The 25,434-nt window shown below is 37.0% G+C and overlaps 1 protein-coding gene across 1 annotated transcript in view; it reads left to right on the forward strand.

Moving 5' to 3' along the window:
* Nucleotides 1–45: 45 nt before the first annotated feature.
* Nucleotides 46–25,434, forward strand: part of PREPL (prolyl endopeptidase like) — a 67,948-nt gene continuing 42,559 nt past the window's right edge. The window contains 7 exon segments of the mRNA XM_037807276.1: nt 46–514; nt 1,823–2,359; nt 13,676–13,798; nt 14,875–14,941; nt 15,224–15,430; nt 21,107–21,120; nt 21,123–21,247. Coding sequence (XP_037663204.1) covers nt 2,141–2,359; nt 13,676–13,798; nt 14,875–14,941; nt 15,224–15,430; nt 21,107–21,120; nt 21,123–21,247 — 755 coding nt within the window. The 5' untranslated portion in view covers nt 46–514; nt 1,823–2,140.

The raw sequence follows: 25,434 nt of genomic DNA on the forward strand, positions 1-25,434 counted from the left end.
GCGCGCTTGCCCTCCCGGAATATCGCATTTCCGGTATTTGCGTCTCCTTGGCAACCAAGGCAAGGCAGAGCTCGTCATTGCACCATTTTCGCTGGTGGCCATCTTGAGTGAGGGCGAGCCAGAGAATGAGAGAGCTGTAGCAGAGCTGGTGGGACGCCGCCCCTCATCATTCCTTTTCATTCTGCATGATCTAGAACTCAGAAAATTAGAAAGGAACCCAAAGGCACATAGCCTTGAGGGCTAAAGAACTCAAGAAGAGAAAAACCCCTTCCTGACCACAATAAAGATGGCGAAATCTGCTTAAGGGTCGTGCTAGATTGTGGTTACGTAGGCCGGCGTGCTGCAAACCAGCTCTGGGCGGCTCTGGATAGGTTGTGGTTCTGCCGGGTGCGGAACGGAGACTTCGGCTAGACGCTGCTGAGGTGATATCTGCGCTTCTTTCTGAGAACTGCGGTTTTCGGGCCTGCGGTCACTCGCATCTGTGTCCAGAGCCGGGCTGATTCTTTCAATTTACGTATGTATAGGGGTGTGCTTGGGGTCTCTAGCCTTCTCTTCTTCCCCCCACCCGGCCGCCCCTCAGTCCCCTGGTCCTCGCTTTTTTGGCCCGTGTCTTTTCACTGCGTAGCACCTGGTCCCACTCCCTCTTCACTCACATCACCTTATCCTGGGGTGGAAAGTTGCACTGGGAAAATGAATAGGTTCTCTTCGGAATACCTGTTTGTCTACCCCACCCGTTTCCCTAGCTTTGCATTCTGTTTTCTCCTTGCAGATGAAAGATGGATGGATCGAGGCTGCGGCACTCTTGCAGTCTCCTGTTATTCAGAACCATTTTTTTATCCCCTGGTCTTGGCTGCTGCTTCCCCTTCCCCAGCCGCCGATTATTTGACTGCGACACAGAAGGAAATTACTGGGGGTGGTGCGGGTGGGGGGAGAGCGTCGTAGCGGGTCAGATCTGTGGTAAATCTGACGCAGTATTGTACCTTTGAAACCGAGAGGCATTTTGAGGAAGACTTCTATGATGACATTCAACAGTGTGCAGAGTACCTAGATTAGTCCTTTCCTGGTAATAAGTCACCTTTTATTGAGTGGTTACCACGTGCCTGGCACTGTATTAAGATCTTGACATAAGTTATCGCATTTTTTTTCAACGACAACCCGATAAAGTAAATTGTGCTATTATTCCATTTTGCACATGGAGAAACTGAGACCCAGAGACACGGGTAGTAAACAAGAGTCAAGACCTGAACCTAAGTTCCTCTGACTTTGCTTAATAGCAATCACGGTTAAAGAGAAACAACTTCCCAGAAGAAAGTTGAGGTGGTCTCACATTGAATTTTGTATCCTGAAGTGTTTGGGACCTGTGCGCTTGTTTTGTTTTAAATTAAAAAGCTAAGTACCTTTTAACGTTCAAGTTTAATTGTTATGTCCAAGATTTGAAGCTGAACCAGATTGGGTTTTTGCTATACTAACAACGCCAGTGACCTAGGGCAGTTGCTTAAACCTACCAGAGCCACCGTTTCCACAACTGTAAAATCAGCGTAATAGCTACTTTACCAAGTCCTTTTGAAGTTTAAATTAGACAAAGCATTTGGCAGGTGGCAAGCACTCACCAAATATTAATCTCCCTTCCCCCTGCCTTATTAAGTAAATAGACTTTTTCCAGGTTATCCTGCACATACATACCAAGGATATGTTCACAATTATGTAAGAGCAAAGCCATTTTGTCTTTTAAAGCCCTCGGAGTTCCCGAGATGCCCCCTTAAGTCTTGTTCTTTGCAGATTTTTATTTGTTTATTTTTTTGTTTTCTGTTTTTTGTTTTAGCTTGCCCTTATGTGTACCAGAATCAGTGCTGCTGCATAGTTTGAGCCCAATAAGATTCACTTTACAAATGAGGTATTTAAGTCACATCTGCCAAGACATATGATTTGAATGAAACTTTAACTGATAACAAGTTTTCATATTTATTTAACCTAAGTTATCAGCTGTCTGCAGTTACTCATAACCGAGGTGCTTGGTCCTCAAGGAGAGGGATAAGAACTGCCAATCTTAGATGCTGAGAACCTTCTGTATAATCATACCTGTGAAATCATTCATGTGCTGAAAGCCCCAAAGGGAGCATAAACCAGGGATTTTGGTATCATGCAGCAGAAGACCAAATTATTTCTCCAAGCTCTGAAGTATAGTATTCCTTACCTCGGGAAGTGCATGCAGAAACAGCATTTGAATCACTGTAACATCGCTGCTCATTATTACAATAGAATAAAGTTGAGAAAATATCACCTAACCAAGTATCTGCAGAATAAACACAAGATACCAGAGTTAGCAAGAAACATCCCAAGTCGGAGCTTCTCCTGTAAGGTATGGACTTAAGTTAACCTATTTGTAGGCCGTTAATATTAATTTAGTTAAAAAAATGATGAATGCATAGAATAGTAGTGTTAATTTTCTCAGTAATTTTAGTTTGATATTTTTAATTTTCAGGCTCAATTTTCTGTAATCCAATATAAGTATAAAAGAAATATATATATGTATATATTCCACTAGTGTTATATATTAAAATGTAGCTTTATAAAAAATGATTCACCTTAGGAATTCCTTAGTGTGCCCACCAGTGCATTTCAAACTGTAATTCAGCTTTCTAAAACTAGAATACCAAATTTTAGCTCTTAATAAGATCAAATAATATTCTAATTGTTTCATGAATGTCAAATTTGTAAACTTCAGTAAAAGCCATATAATTGTGTGTTATTTCTCTAAAAAAAAAAAAAAAAAATGGAAAAAGGACTTGCATTTTTTGTCAGTTGGGTACTTCAGGAAGACACTCAGACTGTAGTACTTCTGCCAGACTCGCAACCTGTGGGAGAACTGCACTTTTGAGGACCCTGTTTTCCTTACATGTTGAGTGACATATATCTTGGTTTGCTTGGCACAGTCCCAGTCCACACCTGTTGTCCCTGTGTATTAATAGTGTTCCCTTTCCTCTCAAAAATGTCCTGGTTAGGATGATAAACTATATGGGCATCCTACTTATTGAGATTAAGCTATTTATGCTGCTGTGCCTTTGACATGACTCCCCTATATTTTGCAATTATATTTAAGTGTGGTATTTTTGCACTGTTGTAACATATTTTATGATTTTAATGTTTGAATTTCTGGTTTTAATTGTTCTGTTGCAGAACAATTTTTTTTAGTCTTTTTTTGGCTTCCTCTCTTTAAAAACCTTTTAAAATTTAATTTTAATTTTTTAAATTTTAACTTAGTTTTTAATATAACTCAATTTTTCTACTTTTTATTTCATTTTTATTCTTCTTTTAGCACATACTTATTTGTTGCTTTTTTTCTTTTAATCTTTTTTCTGTTATTCCCTAGAATTTACTCTGTACATTTTAGTCTCAAATTGTTTTCCTTTTTATACTGTCTTAGTTTCATTTGACACTTTCTTACTTGACTCACGTAGAAGTTCTTTATGCCTTCCTTTTACTTCATTTTTACCCTTTTTTGTCTTATGTAGCTTTATTCTACTTTAGAAAGAAAATTTTAAATATTCCTCATTGAACTAAATTTTAGACCTTGAGATTGTTTTATTTTGTGTTGTGTTAGAACATTTTGTCATCTTGGGCTCTTATCTTAATTCCTAGTTTATAAATAGTAGGCAGGAATAACCCTCAGGGTGACAGCTGTGAGACTAGCACACACCCTAAACTGGAGGTTGACTACTTTTTCTCTCCGTTTGTTCCTGAAGCAATTTTTCAATTCTCTTTCATTGTTTCTCACTACCTAGAAACTTTTAACTTCACTCATGATTCCAAGAAAAGTAGTTTTTTTAGTAACTCTCTTACATGATAAAATGATCCTGCTTTCATTCCCTTTATGAGAAATGTGATCTGAAAGCTGTTATTTCTACCCTTTATAAATACTGGGGCTTGGAGAAGCTTTATAAAGATATAACACTGCAACTATGAAGAGACCTATGGATGCAGTACTTCCTTTTAGCAGGTGTCAGTGAGTTCCGACTTACAGTTTTAACCACTTTTATACAAAAAAAAAAAGAGAGAAAGTAGTTAATACCTTTAAGCAAATTAAAATATATGTACTTAAAGTAAAAGCCTATCTATGTAAGTTAACTGAAGAATGAGAGAAGGTAGAATAGGTAGTAAAAATGCTGGAAGGCAAGAGATCTAGCCATGGCTGGTATGACTGTGAACTCTAATTTTCCTGAGTGAAAAAAATAAGGAGTTTCAACTTGGTGCTCTCTAAAAGTTCTCAGACTGTTAAAATTTCATGATTCTCTACCTTGTTACCTTACTAACAAATTATCTAGAAATGTGAGACTCTAGTACTGACTTACACCATCTAGTTGTATTTATCAGAAATGCAGATTCCTGGATCTCACCACAGAGCTGCTTGTTAAGAATTTCTACAGGTGAGGCATAGGGATCTGTTTTTTAAAAGTTTACCAGGTAATTCTGACATTCTCAGACTGCCACTAACAGTGAATGTGAATTTAGAAATTGGAGACACTTGGTGATTGTTCCAACCCAGGTTAGCCCTAGAACCGAAGAACACACCAGGCACGGAAGTAAACTTGGGTTTAATTGGGACTGACTGACAGGAGATGATGGTCTCACGGTTGTGGCTGGCCATGGAAAGTGAACTGTGTGAGAAAAAGAGGGAGGACTGCCAAGAGGGGTGGCTCACAAAGGTTTGTGTCAGTGGAGTTTCTCCTGATATTTTGTTACAAGGTCTCTGGGATTTGGTTAAAAAGAGTGATTAGGGGAGGGAAGTTTTAATGTTTTCTCCCCTGGGGGGAGGAGCCTGTTGCCTTGTCATGTAGTCAGCTGTGGGTATCTCAAAATAGAGGAGGGGGCACGATCCTGGGCATTGGGTCCTCACAGTGATCAAATGTTGTTGGCCTAAACCAAACCAAATTCATTCACTTCTGAGGTTCTTACAGACAAGTCCACGTTAGTTTTCCATTACACTCACATGCCAGCTAGTGATAGTCAAAGACTAGCATTGAACCAAATACCACATTTCTTTATTAGAATGTGTACTGGTCATCCACAGCATCCTGCTCTGCTCTACTCTATTACAAAAATATTTCCTAAAATCTTTGGCCATGATAATTTGAACTAGATATAACAAGAAAATAGAATAAGTAAAGAGAGAGGACTAAATTTTTTGGTTAAACATGTGACAGTCGCCTGTTTCTACAGTAGAAGGTTAACAGTCACTGAGGGAGTTTAGTGGATTGGCAGATAGATATCCCCTTTACTGGCAGTGATTTGTTAGAATCACTGGTTATAACAGGTTGCAAGCATCCTCAGGAAATAAGGAGAAAAGGGAAAACTAAAAGAATTCAGGAAGACCAGACAAAAGAAAAATTTTACTCATAATTATGTTTTTTTTTGTAATAATCTATAAAATGGGACTGCCTTATATGCACAGCTTGTTCCTTATTTGGTTATTTCTTCACATTCCATTTACTCTTTAATCTGCTGGAGTCTGGCTTTCACCCCTTATTAAAATCTCTGTCAGTGTCACCAAAGATGTAGCACATTTCAATCCAAAGGACACTTCTCTTTCCTCCTCTTTAGGTCCTTTCAGCATATTTGACACACTTGAACATTTCCTCCTTGTAATGCTCTTCTTTTTTAGCTTTTTTAATCCACCATTTTCTTGTTTTTTCTCCTATGTTACATACCCATGCTCCTCCGTCTCCTTTGCTAGCTTTTCTATATGACCTCTAAATGTCAGAGTTCTCAGGACTTGTCCTGGCCCTTTTTTCTCTCTTTAATTTCTCTGTAAGTGTGCCGGTTTGAATGTATTGTGTCCCCCAAATGCCATTATCTTTGTGGTCTTGTGTGGGGCAGACGTTTTTGGTGCTGGTTAGATTTGCTTGGAATGTGCCTCACTCAGCTGTGGGTAATGGTCATTTTGATGAGATGTTCCCATGGAGGTGTGGCCCCACCTATTCGGGGTGGGCCTTGATCGGTGGAGCTATATAAATGAGCTGACTCAGAGAGAGGAAACTCAGTGAGTGCAGCTGTGAGTGGCGTTTTGAGGAGGAGCAAGCTTGCTGGAGAGGAACGTCCTAGGAGAAAGCCGTTTTGAGGCCAGAGCTTTGGAGCGGACGCCGGCTGCCTTCCTAGCTAGCAGAGATTTTCCGGAGGCCATTGGCCATCCTCCGGTGAAGGTACCCGATTGCTAGTGTGTTACTTTGGATGCTTTGTGGCCTTAAGACTGTAACTGTGTAGTGGAATAAACCCTCCTTTTATAAAAGCCTATCCATCTCTGGTGTTTTGCATTCTGCAGCATTAGCAAACTAGGACAGTAAGTAATCTATCCATTCCCATTTATTTAAGTACCATATCAATTATTATCTTTAGGCTAGATTCTCCTATGAGCTACAGACTCAATATTCCGCTATTACATAACAATTTCCAGTTGCCAATATGACTTCTCAAACTGTCCAAAATTGAAGTTGTTACTTCAACACCACCCTACCAACACCCTTCTCAACTCTTCTTTAACTCACTGCTGTATTCTCAGTTAGTTATTCAAGCTAGAACCCAGGAAATCATTTTTTTTTAATTCCTCATTTGAAGCTGTGTGTACTCCAGAAAGAGATGTTCTTAAAGTTAACCCATTCCTGTGGTTTTTTGAACCCATGCTAAGAAGGGCTTTTGAGAAGTCTAGTTCAGTTAAGGTATGATCCACCTCATTCAGGATAGATCTTAATCCTCTTATTGGAGTCCTTTATAAACAAATGAATACAGAGAGAGAAAGAAAGCTATGGAAGTAAGAAGCTGAAATCACCGAAAACCAGAAGAGAAGGGAGAGAGCAGCAAATGCTGCCATGTGGAGCCAAGGAACTTTAGCAGCCAGTCTTTGGGAAGAAAGCACAACGTTCATAATACCTTGATTTGGGCATTTTCTCAGACTTTTGCCATAAGCAAATTCCCATTGTTCAAGTCAAACCATTTTACGTTATGTGCTTGTAGCAGCTTAGGAAAGTAAAACAGATTTTGGAACCAGGAGATTGGGATGATGCTATTGCAAATATCAAAAATGTGGAAATGGCTTTGGAATTGGGTAATGGGTAAATGCTGGAAGAATTGTTAGACACTTTATAGAAAAGGTCTAGATTGCTTTGAAGAGACTATCAATAGATACATTGATGCTAAAAGTTCTTCCAGTGAAGCCTTAGAGGAAATAATGAATGTATCATTGGAAACTGGAAGAAAGGTGACCCTTGTTTTAAAGTGGCAGAGATTTGGCAGAATTGGTGTCCCATGTCACATGAAAGGCTAGAACATGCCTTTTTGGGGTCTGGAGGGTGGAGTGGGAAGGTTTGAAGCTGCATGTACTCCAAAAAGAGATGTTCCTAAAGATAATCCATTCCTGTGGGTGTGGTCCCATTGTAAGTAGGACTTTTTGATGAGGCTACTTAAGTTAAGAAAGCTTGGCCCACTTCAATCAGGATGGGTCTTAATTCTCTTACTGGAGTCTTTTATAAATGAAATAAATAAAGAGAGAAAGAAAACCGTGGTAGCGAGAAGCTGTAATCAACGAAACTGGGAAGAGAAGGGAGAGAGCAGCATATGCTGCCATGTGCCTTGCCATGTGGCAGAGGAGCCAAGGATCACCAGCAGCTGGTCATCAGGAAGAAAACATCATCTTGATGCCTTGAGTTGGACATTTTCCCAGTCTCTAACCATAAACAGATAAATTTCCGTTATTCAAGCCGTACCATTTCATGGTATCTGTGTTTAGCTGCCTCCTATTCCTTTATCCTGCCAGTTCATCTGTTAACAGTGTATCCCAAAATAGCTTTATGATTTTTGCCTTATGGTCATACTACCTAGGTTATTATTTGCATAATTACTTTATTTTAATCTTGTCTCATCCTAAGGATTAATATTCAGTAAATCATAGTTTTGATGTTTGAGTTATATTCTTTCTAATAAAATGTTCATATACCCAAAATCATGTGTACTACCCGTGGTATATATTACATGCTTTGGGAAATAATTCATTAACCTCCAAAAAATATATCGGATCTGTCCCCATTTCTCCATCTCCATTGTCATCACTCTAATAGGAACTGCTGTCATCTCTCACCTGGACTATGATAAAGCCTCGTAACCGGGCTCCTTGCTTTGCTTTTTTTGTTCCCTTCTAACCCACTTTCCATACAAAAGGAAGAGTGATCTTAAAATATAAATTGTCGTGTCCCTTCCCTGCTTAAAACTCTTCCAAAACTTAGTATATAAACCAAGTCCTGTTTCCTAATCATATCCCCCAAGTCCCTTCAACATCTAGCCCACGTCCCACTTCATGCCACTTTATTCCTCATTTACTTTGGTCAGGCCACAGTGGTCTTCTCTCAGATTGAAGAACACAACTCTTTCTCATCAATATCAGGGTCTTTACATTCTATTCCCCAGCCCTGTTAACTCCTACATATCTGGTCCCTTCTCTTTTAGGTCTTGATTAAATGTTACATTCTGAGGAAGACCATTTCTGACCATGGTAACCAAAGTAGCTGATCCTCACTCTGTTGCTCTGTTCCCTAGCCTTGTTTCCTCCAAACATCTCCAAGCATCTCTAAACGTCAGCTCCCAGGAGTCTCTCCTGAAGTCTCTCTCAGCTGCTCTTAGGGCATTTTGTCCTCTCTTAGCTTCTCTGGAGCAAACTCTGGGCTAGTATCTCAAAGGATCAGCAAGCATCTGAGTCTGTTGGCTCATTTTAAAGGACTCCAGTAAACTAATCAAGACCCACCCTGAATGGGCAGGGCAAAATCTCCATGGAAACATTGAATCAAGAGGTCACATCCTAATCAAAAAGATTATTCAATCTGCCCCCACAAGATTGCATTAAAGAAAATGGCTTTTTCTGGGGGACATAATATATACAAACCAGTATAAACACTATCCATTGTTTTATAATTTTTAAATTTTATTTTAATTTTCTTATGCAATTTTATTGAGCTTTATTCATATACCATATAATCATCCAAAGTGTACAATCCTTTGTTCACAGTATCATCATATAGTTATACGTTCATCACTACAATTTTAACATTTTCATTACTCCAAAAAAAATAATAATACAAGTATAAGAGAACACCCAAAACATCCCATACCCTATTATTCATTTACTTTTTGTCCCCATTTTTTACTCATCTGTCCATAAAAAAAAAAAAAAAACACAAGATTTTCACACTCAGTCACACGATAAAAGCTATATAGTTATATAATCTTCAAGAATCAAGGCTACTGGATTACAATTCAGCAGTTTCAGATATTTCCTTCTAGCCATTCTAATACACTAAAGACTAAAAAGGGGTATCTATATTATGCATAAGAATAACCTCTAGAATGACCTCTCAATTCCATTTGAAATCTCCCAGCCACTGAAACTTTATTTTGTTTCATTTCTCTTCCCCCTTTTTGTCAGGAAGTCTTTCTCAATCCCATGATGCCAGGTCCAGGCTCATCCCAAGGAGTTATGTCCCAGATTGCCAGGGAGATTTATACCCCTGAGAGTCACATCCCATGTAGCGGTGAGGGCAACGAGTCCACCCGCTGAGGTGGCTTAGAGAGAGAGGCACATCTGAGCAACAAAAGAGGTTCTCTGGGGGTGACTCTTAAGGCACAATTACAAGTGGGCTTACCCTCTCCTTTGCAGCAACAAGCTTTATGAGGGCAGCCACCAAGATCAGTGGCTTGGCCTACTAAATTGGTAGTCCCCAATGCTTGCAAGAGTTGAAGGAATTCCTCAGGTGAGTAAGTTTAATATTTCCACATTTTTCCCCCAGCCCCTCAAGGAGGCTTTGCAAATTCTTTCTTATTCTCTGCCCAAATTACTGTAGAACGTTTCGCGGCTTCACACCAACCTTTACCAGCCAACCAGATCTCACTTCCTGTTCTAGGTTCCATGTAGTTATGATGTTGAATCAACTGACCATATAAGTTACATTATATAGTGTGCCATGGGAAAAATAGATTTTCCACCAAATAAATATCTCTTCCTTTGGTCTTGCACAGAAGTTGAAGTTTTAAAACACAGTCAATATCATCCTTTACCATTTTGTCTGATTTATCTTCTTCCTAACCAAATCCATTTCATTCATCTCTCTAATTGAGATCTGATCTCTTTTTCAGCTTCTTTAACATTGGCTATGTGGGGTAATCCTGACATTCATAGCTGCCAAACTGTGGCCCTGAGTCTCAGGTGTCACATAGATACCCAAAGTTCTAGGAACCGACCAGGTTATACACAAAGAGCTCAACATTTCAGAATTTAGAAATAACCATTACAACTCAGGAATAGATGTAAAAGCGCTTACAATCTAGGAACCTGTACCATAATTAAGCCTTCCTGTGATAACCTGTGCTCTCAGATTCAATTCTCAGCATTTGTACATTATAGTTAGTCCATATTAGTGCAGCATTATAATGTTTGTCTTTTCATTTCTGCTTTATTTCACTCAGCATACTGTCCTCAAGGTCCATTCACCTAGTTACATACCTCACGACTTCATTCCTTCTTGTGGAATATTCCATTGTATGTGTACACCACAGTTTGCCATTCTGTTCATCAGTGGATGTACCCTTAGGCCACAAGAGCCAGCTTCTTTATCATGTAGACTCTCTTTAGTTTCTTTCTTATCAATTTCATGGAAACAGATTTCTTTCTTTTTTTGTACTTACTTTAGATTTACTGTTCTTTTTTCCTGACTTCTTAAATTGAAATGCTTTTATTACTTTGTATCAGGAGATACATAATGTCAGTCTGTCCTACTATTAGTGATGTCAGGTTTGATAATTTTGGTTAAGATAACTACTAGTTCTCTCCATTGTTAAAGGGACATTATTCCTTCTGCATTTAGAAAGTAATCTATAGTGTATACTTTGTTCCTGTGCAAATATTACGTTACCCATGTTCTTTCCCCTAAAGGCAACCATTGATGATCTTTATGCAAATCAGTTGTTTCATTGGAAGTTGCTAAATTGTGACTTTCTAATACTATTTTGCTTTTCTACCTTAATTAGCTGGCATTCTATAAAAAAAAAGTTTCTTTTTCTCTCCCTCTCTTTTGTTTGTTCTTTTTATTTTGGTTTGGTTTGGGGTTTTTTGCTTGTTTTATAATTATTACTTGTTGATATTTATGTTTGTCATTGTATTATAATCAGTTACAGTCATTATTCTTTTGGATGATCAAATTATCCCAAATGTGGGGCAAATGTGTTCCCAAAGGAACCCCTGCAAACTGGCTCTTTGTACTTTTTACATGCTTCCTTGCTTTCTGGCATAAGTTTTCCCATGCCTATCTTGAACTCTTCTTGCCCCAGGCTTGGAACTAGCTGTTTATTAATGGCACCATCTTGACTGAAAGGTTGTCCACAGTTTTTCTACTTCACCATTTTTCTGTCTTTAGAGTTCAGTATTTTTGCCATAATAAAGTTTGCATAATCCATTCTTCTATTTTAGAAGCTTTCATGTTAAAATTGTTTTGTAGTGGGTCACCTGGAAAGTGGGAAAGAATGCTTCAGCTTTTCCACGAATTGAATGGTGCTGTGCATGTAACCTTAAATCAGAGTAAAGTTAAAGCCATTCTCACCATAACTTCATTAGGTAGTTCGTATGTCATTGAAACAACTTAAGACTATTAAATTATTAAGATACTTGGCTAAAATGGGTAGATTTAGATGTGTACCCTAATGATAATGCTAGCTGAGATTGAAATGAAATTTGAAAATACCCTGTGGTTGTTGTTGAGGTACTTTATGAATACTACATAAAATGTGTTTCCCAGGGAATAATTCCTTTTGAGGAATTATTCACAAAACTCTTGAATTCTACTTCCATCTCTTCGAGGCTGTCAAAAATCCCGTTGCTTTCGGGATTATTTTGCTTCAGGTGATTTCAATTTATTTGAATTTATGACACAAAAAAAGTTGATCAAGAATATAAAGTCAATTTAACCAAGAGCACAAGTGTTGGATCCAGACTCTGTTGCCTTTGGCCATGCCTATCAATATGAATGGGTATTTCAAAGTGGCAGAGCCTAGCTCCTTGACCTAGAATGTGCAAGGAGCTGCAAGGCAGCAGAGATTTTAATAGCTATCCAGACTCTGCTTCAGCAGTTCTGTGGGGATTACGGAACAGACAAGTCTGTATCTGGAATGAAAGTGCAGCTTCTATTGCTATATTACAGTTTCAGGATCGATTTCTTATTCTCCAATTTGTAATTTCGTGTTTATTGTGAGTAATAGTAGGGCATTACTGATGTAGATATTTTGTCTCACTCCTCTAAAGATCAATCCTATGAGTAAAAAGTAAATATGAGCCTCCAGTATTTGGGGTTGGAATCTGAACTTCAAATAATTACTCAAAAAAATTGTATCAATGAAGCAGATGCTGAGTGAGCAAGACTACTACTGCAACAACCTGTTGCTGTTAATTTGAATCCAAGTCAAATCATAAACCATCTTAAAATGTCTAAAAGGAAAAACTTTGCAAAAATGATTGTTCTCCCATTTAATTTGTTTAAGGTGATTTTTCTATTTTATTTTTATGATTAATTTTAGACTATAAACTCTGTTATGCAAGCTATATTTATAGCTTACATTCTCTACAATGTTGATTGGCATATCATGGGCACATTTGTCATGCAGTAAATATTTACCAGCTGTTGCAAGCCATTAAGAAAGGCTTAGTGCCCCTGCTGGCACAAATCATTATACAGTTGTCATCTTTGGCAGAGCTGAAGTTGAAAACCCTGGCTAGAATTCTTTTGCATGAGTAAGGCAAACCAGTGGAGTATTGAATTATTGAATATATTTTTGTGCTTACTGGAGGTCAACTAAAGCTCTGTGCTTATTAGATACTCCCCATAAGGTACAGTGAGTGTTTACTTAGTTTTCATCTCTATCTCAACTCATATTAATTTTCTATTTTTATTTAATTCTTCCTTTTATAAGGTGAATACTTATTTTTTCCTTAAAGAAACTAGAAAGGAAGCTCTGTTTTATAAGGCATTAACTCACCTTTCCAGTTCTATTTTAGGACTACTTATCCCAACAAGAAAAGAAAATTATAGTTAATGAGGATATAAAGTAGGACAAATTTCTTAAAACTCTTGTTGAGCATAAAATAATAACATGTATTAGTAAAGATAATGTTCTCTTCCCTCTTTTACGTTTCCCTTCTTTTAGGAGGTATTTCAGTTCTTAGAAAAAACTCACTACATTTTTTTTTCTTTTCTATACCTTTCACCCCTGACTATTAAATATGTAAACTTCATGCATTTCATTTTCTGCATAGTTTTGTATAAACCTTTCCTATAGTATTTCTGAACATTCTCCAGAGCTTCCTAGTACTTCTGCATCTTAAGGACTCATCCATTTAAAATAACAATATAACTATCAAATATCCACCCTATTTTCTTTATTTACATTTTAAATGAAAAAGAGAAGATCATTTCATTGATGCTCTTGGGAAGAACATTTAAGATCTGTGAAGTACGCATTATTTTTTAGTACCTTTAGGTATAGACCTAAAATTGGTAGTCCTTGCATGAAAAGGAAATGAGTTATTTTTAACACACAAAGGTTTATTTCATAATTTGAAATATTTTGATCATACCAATAAAACTTTTTCTAGGATCTTCTGCCTATTAAACAAGAAAACAAAAAATCACTTTCAGAAAACATGGATGCATTTGAAAAAGTGAGGACAAAATTAGAAACACAACCACAAGAAGAATATGAAATTATCAACGCAGAGGTAGGATATCACACATCTCTTAAAGAAAAATCTGATATTACTAGCCAAGATGCAAATAAGATACCTTGTCATTTATAGACAAAATCCTACATCAAAATTATACTGTTTTGACCTTTAAAATACGCTGAAAAATTTAAAGAGCAAAAAATAAGTAGTGTATGACCCTTAGAAGAAATTGTAGAAATCAAAACTAAGATGAATTTCCAAGTGTTAATATGTTAATTCTGGATGTCAGAAACAACCAGTTCTGACTTGAAATACTTTTAATAATTCCAAAGAGAAGTTCAAATGAAATGAATTCATATTTCTTTATTATTTGAAAAGCTTTTGATTGCTCCATCTACATGTTAGTTTATAAGAAGAAATTCACTTTAGTATAATGCTGTGAAAGTCAAGTATTTGTTCAACTATTTTGTGGACAACACAGTCATAAGTATTCTGTTGAAACATAAATTGAATATACATGTAAGAAATTTTCAGTAAGATTGAAAAACAGAACCACAGATTATAAATGAAAGTTGCATACATAGCCGAACGAAAATAGCAGTAGACTAAGAATCAGGAATTCCAGATTCAAGTTATGCCACTGACTTTCAGATAATGGATGTGTCTAAGTCACCTGAAATTATACTAATCAACCAATCAGTTGCATTTAATATGTGGGTATTACACATGCACACTATTCATAATTGGTAATATTCATTCACTGAGTTTCAAACTGTCTGTATCTATCACTCCACGAAGGATAAGATGTTCCATGTAAAATCAAATCAAGACAGTTCAAAGTTGGTGACAGCCTGTGGTAGAGGAATGAATCTCAGAAAGTTATTAACTAGGTTTTCAGGCTAACCTGACCCATAGTTTCCTCATCTGTATTTTGAAAACCATGTGTTAACCACTATGTTTTAATAGTGGTCATTTTATATTTCATGTGTTCATATTTATAATTCAACAGGACTGCTTTGTTTTTTTAAAGAGATATTTCTCCTTTATGTTGAATAGTCAAACCATTAATGGTATATTTAAATTAAGTTAATAAATTATTAAATCAACCATTTATTTCTTTTCATTGTCAGGTAAAACATGGTGGTTTTGTTTATTACCAAGAAGGTTGCTGCTTGGTTCGTTCAAAAGATGAAGAAGGTACACCACAATTTTTCTTTTTAACCTGCTCTCATTTTGCAGATTTCACATTTTTATAGGAAATGTTATATTAATTTTTCAAATATACAGAAAATATTTTTTAAATATTTCCAAATTTTTTTAATGATTTTTTAATGCAATTTTATTGAGATATATTTACATACCAGATAATGACTAGTTTTTAGTATCTGGGTTTGCTTAAGATATAGTTAACAGCTATACATAAAACTATGGTAGGGAGAATGGAGGTGGAAATATCTCTTTTATACTTTTCTTATGTAGCAGACAATGATAATTATGAAGTTTTATTCAACTTGGAGGAACTTAAATTAGACCAGCCCTTCATTGATTGTATCAGAGTTGCTCCAGATGAAAAATATGTGGCTGCCAAAATAAGAACTGAGGATTCTGAAGCATCTACCTGTATAATTGTGAAGCTCTGCGATCAGCCTGTAATGGACACTTCTTTCCCAAATGTGTCCAGTTTTGGTAAGTCACCAACCAAAACAGTCTTCTCTGTTGAAAAGAAAATATTAGGAGAATTGCCCACACTTCTGAAATATTTTTATTTGTCCACATGAGTGAACGAGAAGGTGAATGCCTGATACACATCTTACACATTTTCCTATGTGCCTCTTATTCAGGAGGCCTTCCTTTCTTTAATTACATACACAAGTAGGCTAACTTTTAAGTAGTAGTGTTCATATTTTTAAAAGAATTATAATCAGAATCCAAATTGTACTCTAATAGATGAACAATAATTCTGTGCTAATTTGTCTTATTAAAATAAATGTTTTACATGTAAATTGTATCTTCACATTTTTATTTCCTACGTTTAATTTTTAACATTTTAAGCTTGGGTGTGTTTTTTTGTTGTTGTTGTTGTTTTTTAAATGCAATTAAATTGAGATATATTCACACACTATAAATCCATTCAAAGTATACAGTGTCTCACAGTATCATCATATAGTTATGCATTCATTGCCACAATCAATTTCAGAACACTTTCATTACTCCAAAATAAAGAAAAAAAGAAAAAGAACACCCAGAACATTCCATACCCTTTATCCGCCCTTATTATTTATAAATATTTTTTGTCTTTATTTTATTACGCATCTGCCTGTACACTGGATAAAGGGAGTGTCAATCCCAGGGTTTTCCCAATCACGTGGTCACACCATAAAAGCTATATAGTTACTCAGTCATCATCAAGAATGAAGGCTACTGGACTACAGTTTGACAGATTCAAGTATTTCCTTCTAGCTATTCCAATACACTAGAAACTAAAAAGGAGTATCTATATTATGCATAAGAATAACCTCCAGAATGGCCTCTCTACTCTATTTGAAGTCTCTTAGCCACAGAAACTGTATTTGTTTCATTTCTCTTCCCCCTTTTGGTCAAGAAGTCTTTCTCAATCCCACAGTGCTAGGACCAGGCTCACCTGGGAGTCGTGCCCCACATTACCAGGGAAGACTTAACACTCCATGGAAGTCACGTCCCACGTAGTGGGGAGGGTAGTGAGTTTATTTGCAGAGTTGGCTAAGAGGGAGAGAGGCCATATCTGAGCAACAGAGTTCTCTGGGGGTGACTCTTAGGCATAATTTTTAAGTAGACTTAGCTTCTCCTTTGCAGGAATAAGTTTCATAAGGGTAAGCCCCAAGATTGAGGGTTTGACTTTGGGTGTTTTTAATTTTGAGTTATCTTGTAGAGCTATTAAAGCAAATTGCTCGGAGAACCTAAGATGGCGGCTAGGTGAGACAGGGCAGAAAAACACCTTTGTGAAAAATACTAGATAAAAACCAGAAAGTGACCCAGAACACCAGTTCCAGAGTAGCACCAGCCAGACAAGGTCTGCTAAATAAATCTACAGGGACCGTGCATTGCGTGAAACCAGGAGTCTGCATTCTGAAACGAGTGAGTGAGTTGGCTGAAAGTCCCTCGGCCACGCTGCAGTGTGGGGAAACAGTCGGTTGGCATTTGGAGACAGACTAGTTCTTTAAAAAAAAAAAAAAAAATCCCCGGAGCAGCTGCAGCTACAACAGGGAGAGCCGCACAGTGAAGCATGGTGGGAGCGGGCTGGGCTAATGCCTCGGTGTCTGGTGTGGAGGATACCCCTTCCCACACCCACTGCTGACTGTCTCAGGCCCAGTGGAGCAAAGGGGAGCCAAAGGGGGAAAGGACCGCACGACTTACAGCCATCTCCCCAGCGGGTGGGGGACGCTCCTGCCCAGGGCCAGACCCACAGCCCAGAGTTGTGCCAGGAAGCCCAGTGTGACAGGGCGTCTTTCCCGCAGCACCACACACACACCACAGTGTCGGCCGTGGACAGTGACCTTTAATACACCCACGGCTGACTGTCCTGGAGCCGGGAGGGCGGTGCTGTGCAGAAAAGAGGACGTTAACGTGCACCATTCAACCATCTTTGAAGCGGGCTGGGAATGCCCCTGCACAGCCTGGCGACTCGGCTTCCTTGGAGGCTGGCACACACTTCTGACGTGGCACAGCCCTCCCTCAGCAGAGGTCCTGGAAGAGAACAGCAGGAAAGGGGGAACCACTCAGAAATCCCAGGGAACCTACGCCAATACCAAGGACTTGTGGGTAAGCAGCAGAGAACAGTCTTAAATCTCTGGGAACCCCTGGGAGGTTTGATTATTAAAGCTGCCCTTCCTCCCTAACTGCTTAGACGCACACCCCTCATTCATGGCAGACAGCACCAACAACACACCCAAATGAAGTGCACCAGTTGGACCCCACAAGAGTCAGATCCCCACATACCACAAAGACAAAGTTGGGGAGAACTGACTTGAGGGGAAGAGGTGACTCAGACACCATCTGCTGGTTAGAGAAAGTATATGCCACCAAGCTGCAGTTCTGACATATTAGACATCAAGTAAAGCAAATGCCAAGAGGCCAAAAACAACAGAAAATCTTAAAGCATATGATAAAACCATACGATATGGAGAACCCAAACCCAAATACCCAAATCAAAAGATCAGAAGACACACAGTACTTGGCGCAATTAATGAAAGAACTACAGACAGGCAATGAGAGCATGGCACAGGATATAAAGGACATGAAGAAGAGCACGGCACAGGGTATAAAAGACATAAAGAAGACCCCAGAAGAGCATAAAGAAGAAATTGCAAGAGTAAATAAAAAAAGAGAAGATCTTATGTAAATTAAGGAAACTGTAGGCCAAATTAAAAAGACTGGATACTCATAATACAAGATTAGAGGAAGTCAGACAACAACTCAGCCTCCTCGAGGACCACAGAACAGGAAATGAACAAAAGAAAGAATGGGGAAAAAAATCAAAGTGGATCTCAGGGATATGATAGATAAAATAAAACGTCCAAATTTAAGACTCATTGGTGTCCCAGAAGGGGAAGAGAAAGGTAAAAGTCTAGAAAGAGCATTCAAAGAAATTGTTGCGGAAAACTTCCCCAACCTTCTACACAATATAAATACACAAAGCATAAATGCCCAGCGAACTCCAAATAGAATAAATCCAAATAAACCCACTCCAAGACATATTCTGATCAGACTGTCAAATACTGAAGAGAAGGAGCAAGTTCTGAAAGCAGCAAGAGAAAAGCAATTCACCACATACAAAGGAAACAACATAAGACTAAGTTGTGACTACTCAGCAGCCACCATGGAGGTGAGAAGGCAGTGGCATGACATATTTAAAATTCTGAGAGAGAAAAATTTCCAACCAAGGATACTTTATCCAGCAAAACTCTCCTTCAAATTTGAGGAAGAGCTTAAATTTTTCACAGACAAACAAATGCTGAGAGTTTGCCAATAAAAGACCTGCCCTACTTCAGATACTAAGGGGAGCCCTACCGACAGAGAAACAAAGAAAGGAGAGAGAGATGTAGAAAATTTTAACAGACATATATAGAATATTACATCCCAGGTCACCAGGACACACATTCTTCTCTAGTGATCACAGATCTTTCTCCAGAATGGACCATATGCTGGGACATAAAAAACAAGCCTCAATAAATTAAAAAAAAAAATAAAATGAATTTGTTCAAAGCACGTTCTCTGACCACAGTGGAATACAAATAGAAGTCAATAACCATCAGAGACTTGGAGAATTCACAAACACCTGGAGGATAAAAATGAGGGGGAGATAAAAACATTCCCAGATAATCAAAAGCTGAGGGACTTCATCACCAGTAATCAGTCCTGTAAGAAATGCTAAAGGGAGTTGAGCAGGCTGAAAGGAAGGGACACTAAACAATTGACTGAAACTACAGGAAGAAATAAAGATTTCCAGTAAAGATCACATGGTAAATATAAATATAAATACCAATACTACTGTATTTTTGATTTATAACTCCACTATTTACTTCCTACAGGATCTAAAATACATAAAGTGTAATGATAAATCAGTGTTTTTGGACTCAATGTAAAATATGTAATTTTTGACAAGAACTACATAAAGGTGGGGGAATGGAGGAGTATAGGAACATAGTTTATGTGTCATATTGAAGTTAAGTTGGTATCAAAAACAAGATTGTTATAGATTTAAGATGTTAAATTTAAGCCCCATGGTAAACACAAAGAAAGTATCAGAGAATATGACCATAGAGATGAAAAGTAGAGTAGGGGTTCTGAGAAGTGGGGGAAGGGGCAATGGGGAGTTAAGAAATGAGAGTAGGGTTTCTGTTTGGGGTGAAGGGAAACTTCTAGAAATGGATAGTGGGAAGGTGATAGCATTGTAACATTCTAAATGTGATTAATCCCACTAATGGAATGCTAGGGAGGGGGTGAAATGGGAAGATTTAGGCTATATATATGTTTCCACAATTGGGGGAAAAAAAAAGGTCTAAATAGATGACAATTAAATGCCAAGGATGATCCTGGATGGGATCTGAGGATGGAGGAGAGGAGGCACAAAGGGACACAGATGGGACACACACACACACAAAAAGAAAATATAGAATGTAAGCTTTGTATCAATGTTGAATTTCTTGAACTTCTTAGCTGCACATAATGAGATTGCATAAAAGAATGTTCTTGTCCATGGGAAAGGTATATGTGAATTATATTGTTTGTTCAAAGATATGTGCAGCTTGCTCTCATATGTTCAGAGGATAGAGCAATAGATGATGGATGAGAGGGAGGGAGGAAGGGAGAGAGGGAGGGAAAGAAAGAAATGGTAGTGACAGGATATTAAAGGTGGTGGATCGGGGTATCGGGGGAGGGGTGTTGGGGTATGATGGAGTTCTATGTATGGGGTTTGTTCTGTTTTTGCAACTGTTCCTGTAAGATTGAATTTATCTCAAAATAAAATTTATTACATTAAAAGAAAAAAAAGCAAATTGCTGAAAATTACATCAAGGAACTTTGGAACATGCCAAACTAATTTATTCATCAGGGGAGGTTGTGAAATTTTAAATAATAGAACCAATTGTAAATTTTATCATTCATTGTTGAGTGATATATATGTTCATACTTTGTCTTCCCTTTTCCTTTTTTGCCATCATTATCCCCATTGTTTAAATAAATGCTTTTGTAGTGAACTGAAATTATACCCTATTTAATTGATTCTAAGACATGCCTTTTGTACATTTAACCTCTCTAAAATCAGGATGCATGTTACACATTGATGTTCTACAGTCACTGTCACACAGGTGACCTGATGTAATTGTGTGAAAACTTCCCGTAACAGCTTCTAATGAGATAAAGAAGGTACCAGCATAACAGTGTTTTTGGTAGTTTGAGATAGCCTGTGACTTGAAGACAGACTGAAAAGATGTAGGCATGAGAGAATGTGATCCAATATTGCTTCAGATTTAAAGTTAGAGGTTATACTTTTAAACATAATTCATTTCCTGAAAGCAAATTTGACTTTATGGAAGTCTTTCTTAAATATTGTACATTCAGCTTTTTTTTTTTTGGAAACTTGATTTCCATGAAACTGATAACCACTTAAAAACTTAGAACTGATGATGTAGTCTTTTATTCTCTGTAAAGCTCTCTGGCTTATTCATAACACAGGCTAGATGGAGGTGAATCTACCATATTTAAATTTCCAGGGATAATCTTACACTTCTCATTTTTTTGGCACTCAAAAATAGAATTGCTGTGCCTTTTTCTTTTCCTGTAAGATGGTGGCTATGTATAATTCTTCAGTTATTTTCCTTACAGAATGGGTAAAGGATTGAAGAAAGATGAAGATGTTTGATTCTACACCTTCCAGAGGAACCTTCGCTGTCATGATGTATATCGTGCCACTTTTGGTGATAACAAACGTATGAACGTTTTTACACAGAAAAGACCCAAGGTATTGTAATAATGCAATTAAATCTTTTTCTTCAGAGTATACATTATATAACTCAATAACTTTTGAGTTTTACATATGCTTTTTATACCCTGATTTGATCTTATTCTTTTCTTTAAGTATAAAGCTATCTTTTGAAACTATAACCTTCATAACAGCCGGTACAACTTAACTGCAATCCTAATCCTAAGTGTTAGATCTGATAAAATTATTTCAGTGAAAGTGTTAACTAATCACAGATCATCTTATTAGGCACTGTTCAAATTCAGTGCCCATTAAGCCACATGTGGCTACTGAGCACCTGAATTGTGGTTAGTCCAATTTGAGATGCACTGTAAGTGTAGAATACACAGCAAATTTTGAAGACTTAGTGCCAAAAAAAAGAATGTAAACTATTTCATCATTAGTAATTTTTACATTGATTACATGTTAAAATGATTACATTTTAGGTATAATGAATTAAATAAAATTTATTTCTTTTTACTGTTTTTAATGCATCTACTAAAAACTTTTAAATTACACATGTGGTTTACATTGTATTTCTGTTGGACAGTGCTGGTCCAGTTTATACATGAAGATGCTGAGGCTCAGGGTTAAGTGACTTACTTGAGGTTACATAGCCATTTCATAGCAGAGGTAAAAATAGAGGCCAGCTGGTCTTGCCCCCGGTTTCATTTTCTTTCCACTATATGAATTTGTCCTATGTTTCTGAAGAACTTTTGCTTAACAGAATACCACAGACAATGTCTTGGATGGCAATGGAATAAAAAAAAGAATTCTGCCTGAATAGAATCACTCTCCATCCCTTGTACTTCTGTTCTGCTGGATCCTCTTTCTGTAACACAACTACTCTTATATTGGCAGCTATCAGAATCTTTCTTAATACAAAACGTCCCTTAGAGGAAGTAGCACATTTTTCATGCCATACATTAAGATCAGCGACTTTTACTCTCTTAGAAAATAAAAACAGAACAGCCGTCTCCTATTGTACCTATTCTTTTTAGACTCCCCTTGAGGGAGGTAACTAAACAGAACCATTATGTTATTCACAGTGATCATATTCTAATTTACTGAATACTCATTCAATGACCTCTTAAAAAATAATTCTTCAGATTTATTTTTGTTTTTAAAAATAAAATTCTTTGCTTTTTAAAAAATTTATTACAGAGCATCTGTCTTATTATTCTCTCTTTGAAGGCTTTAGCCACACAGTGAGTTTTAAATTAATTGATCTGCTTTTGATTTTTTAACAGAAATTCCTTAACACTTAACGTATTGAAATGATTCAGAGATCCATGTCTTATAGCATGTTAAATAGAGAGTTGTAAAAGGAAATGAAGGACACAGTGAATTAAAAAAAAATTTATTTGAGCAAGCACTTAATAAAACTGGTCCCCTACGTAAAGATAATTGGCCTCTGAAAACTGGGATTCCTCCTTAATCACTTTGATTTCGCACCCACAGTACCTTTTACATTGCAGGAGAGACATATAGTAAATGTTTTTTTTTTTTTTTAATTGTTTTAGATGTAAAGCATTCTGCCTGGAGAAAGTTATTAACCAGTTGTGATGGATTGAGTTGTCTCCCTCCCAAAAAATGTTGAAGTTTTAATCCCTGGTATCTGTGAATGTGACCTTTTATGAAAAAAGAGCCATTGCAAATAGAATTAGTTAAGTTAAAATGAGGTCATACTGGAGTAGACTGGGTCCTTAACCAAACATGACTGGTATCTTTATAAGAAAAGGAAATTTGGACACAGACATACAGAGCGAAGACAGCATGTGATGATAGAGGCAGAGATTGAATTATGCCACAAGCCGAAGAATGCCAAGGACTGGTGTTTACCGCCAGGAGGCTGGAAAGAAATGTAAAACAGATTCTTTCCCAAGGACTTCAGAGCAAGCATTATCCTGCTAATGCCTTGATTTCAGACTTCTAGCCTCCAGAAATGTAAGACGACAAATTTCTGTTGTTTTAAGCCATCTAATTTGTGGTATTTTATTACAGCAACCCTAGGAAATTAAGACACCAGTCAAGCACAAAACTCAGCATAAGAAATAACACTTACCCAAGTATCCAGCAATGGATGAATGGTTAAACAAAATGTGGTATGTGTGTATACACACACACACACACACACACACACACACACATACACACACAGTGGAATATTACTCAGCCATAAGAAGGAATAAAGTTCTGGTGAAACTTGAAGATATTATGTTGAGTGAAATAAGCCAGAAACAAAAGGACCAATATTGTATGTACTCTCTTATATGAAATAACTAGAATGTGCAAAATCGTAGAGAAAGAAAATAGATCACAGGGTACCAAGAGTGGGAGTGGGGTTAGGGAATAGGGGAGTTAATGCTTAATGCGTACACAGCTTCTTTTTGGGGTGATGGAAAAATTTTGGTAATTGATGGTTTGTGAATGGTAGCACAACATTGTGACTATAATTAACACCACTGAATTGTATACTTGAAGGGTTAAAATCAGAAATTTTATATTGTATATATGTTGCCACAATAAAAATTAAAAAGAAAGAACACTTATGACAGTGTTATATTTAAGAACAGAGGAGCAAAATATCAATTTATTGTAAACCTAAAATATCTTTTTCTCCCTAAACTTCAGTTACTTAAAATGTTGAATTTGGCAACTTAAAATGTTGATTTGGGTTGGAATCAGGTGTAATAAAGTTAGGATGACTATAATCATTCTTTCAGTAGTTGTTTGTATTAAGAATCGGAGTTTAGTTATATTCAAACTCCAGAGTTGAACACAAATAAATAGTTAGACAGCAAATGCAGAGTTACTGACATTCTCTCTGGACTGTGAAACGCTAGAGGAGTTGTTACTTAAATGTTTAAGAGAATTGCCATATAGCAATTATAAATCTCTTCTAGATTGAAACTAGAATAACTTGATGTCAAAAGCACAGAATTTGTGCTCATTTCATATAGATTATCTAGTTTTTAAATTGATTTGGTTTGAGCCATAAGGTGTCCAGTGATCTTTAAGATGTACTTTCCCCAGTGCTTTGGTAATTCCTCCTTAAAGCTAATTCTAATTCCTTGTAATTTCCAGACTCCTGCCTGCCTTATATTACCACTTGACTGCTTGGGAAGAAATGACACTAAATTTATCTGGTAAAATTCCTTGACCCTACCTAGTTACAAATGATTTATGAAAAACAAATTTTGCCTCCACATCAGGGTCCTATTATTTCAACATTTACCAGTGGAGTTTGAACAGTGTATGGATTTTACAGGAGGAAAATGAGATTTAACCCCAAACCTGTAACTATGAAGTTGATACACAGAACAAAAAACCTTTCATTTCATAAAATCTCAATGCTAAAAGGACCTTAAAGAAAATCTTGTACAACCCCCATTTTATATTAAGAAATTGACATCTGATGGAAAATTACATTATTCCAGGCCATACAACTAACATTTGAACCCTGGTTCCTGATTCTTGATCCTGTACTGCTATCATTGCAGATGATGACTTTTTTAATAAAAAATTACTGAAACTATTCATATTACTCCACTATTTTATGTGTCATTTGTCAAGGATAACTTTTGGAGATGACAGCTTTAGCTAGTAATTTATTATATCAGTGTCTTAATGATTATAACTATTTTCCATCTTGTAAATAGAATTGGCCCTATGAGTTATACCCTTGAATGAAGTACTTCCTTACCTTCTACTGTTACTGCCCTTAGATGAGTAAATTCTAAGATTGTGAGGTGTCATACAAATGTTTAGGATTCTTAGAAAGTATTTGACTTGTTGCATGCTTTTCTGCTCTTTACAGAACCAACTATAATTAAAGTTCAGCATTCAGAAATTATCTACAGCACAAACCAGTTTGTAAATTCGGAATACTTCATAAACAGTCCCAAATCCAAAGGGGAAGTTGAAAAAGGAAAAGCAGAATTCCTGAAGAGAAAATGGAGTGAAAGTCTTTATCGAGCTTCTAAAAACAGAGAAGCCTTTTACTCCGTGTTTACTTTGATTCCCCAGATTTCATAGTGTTCTGTTCTCATAGGTAAAGTCTACCAAACTGACATTGTAATTTCAATTCACTTGTTCCCTGTTAGCCCAATTTGGGATACCTGATTTTAACAAAGGTATCATTACAAATATAGCCAGAAAGAGGCCCTGCCAGCTAGTTCTTAATCTGTTT

Source organism: Choloepus didactylus, chromosome 17 (genome assembly GCF_015220235.1).
Source record: "Choloepus didactylus isolate mChoDid1 chromosome 17, mChoDid1.pri, whole genome shotgun sequence".
Classification (NCBI taxonomy): domain Eukaryota; kingdom Metazoa; phylum Chordata; class Mammalia; order Pilosa; family Megalonychidae; genus Choloepus; species Choloepus didactylus.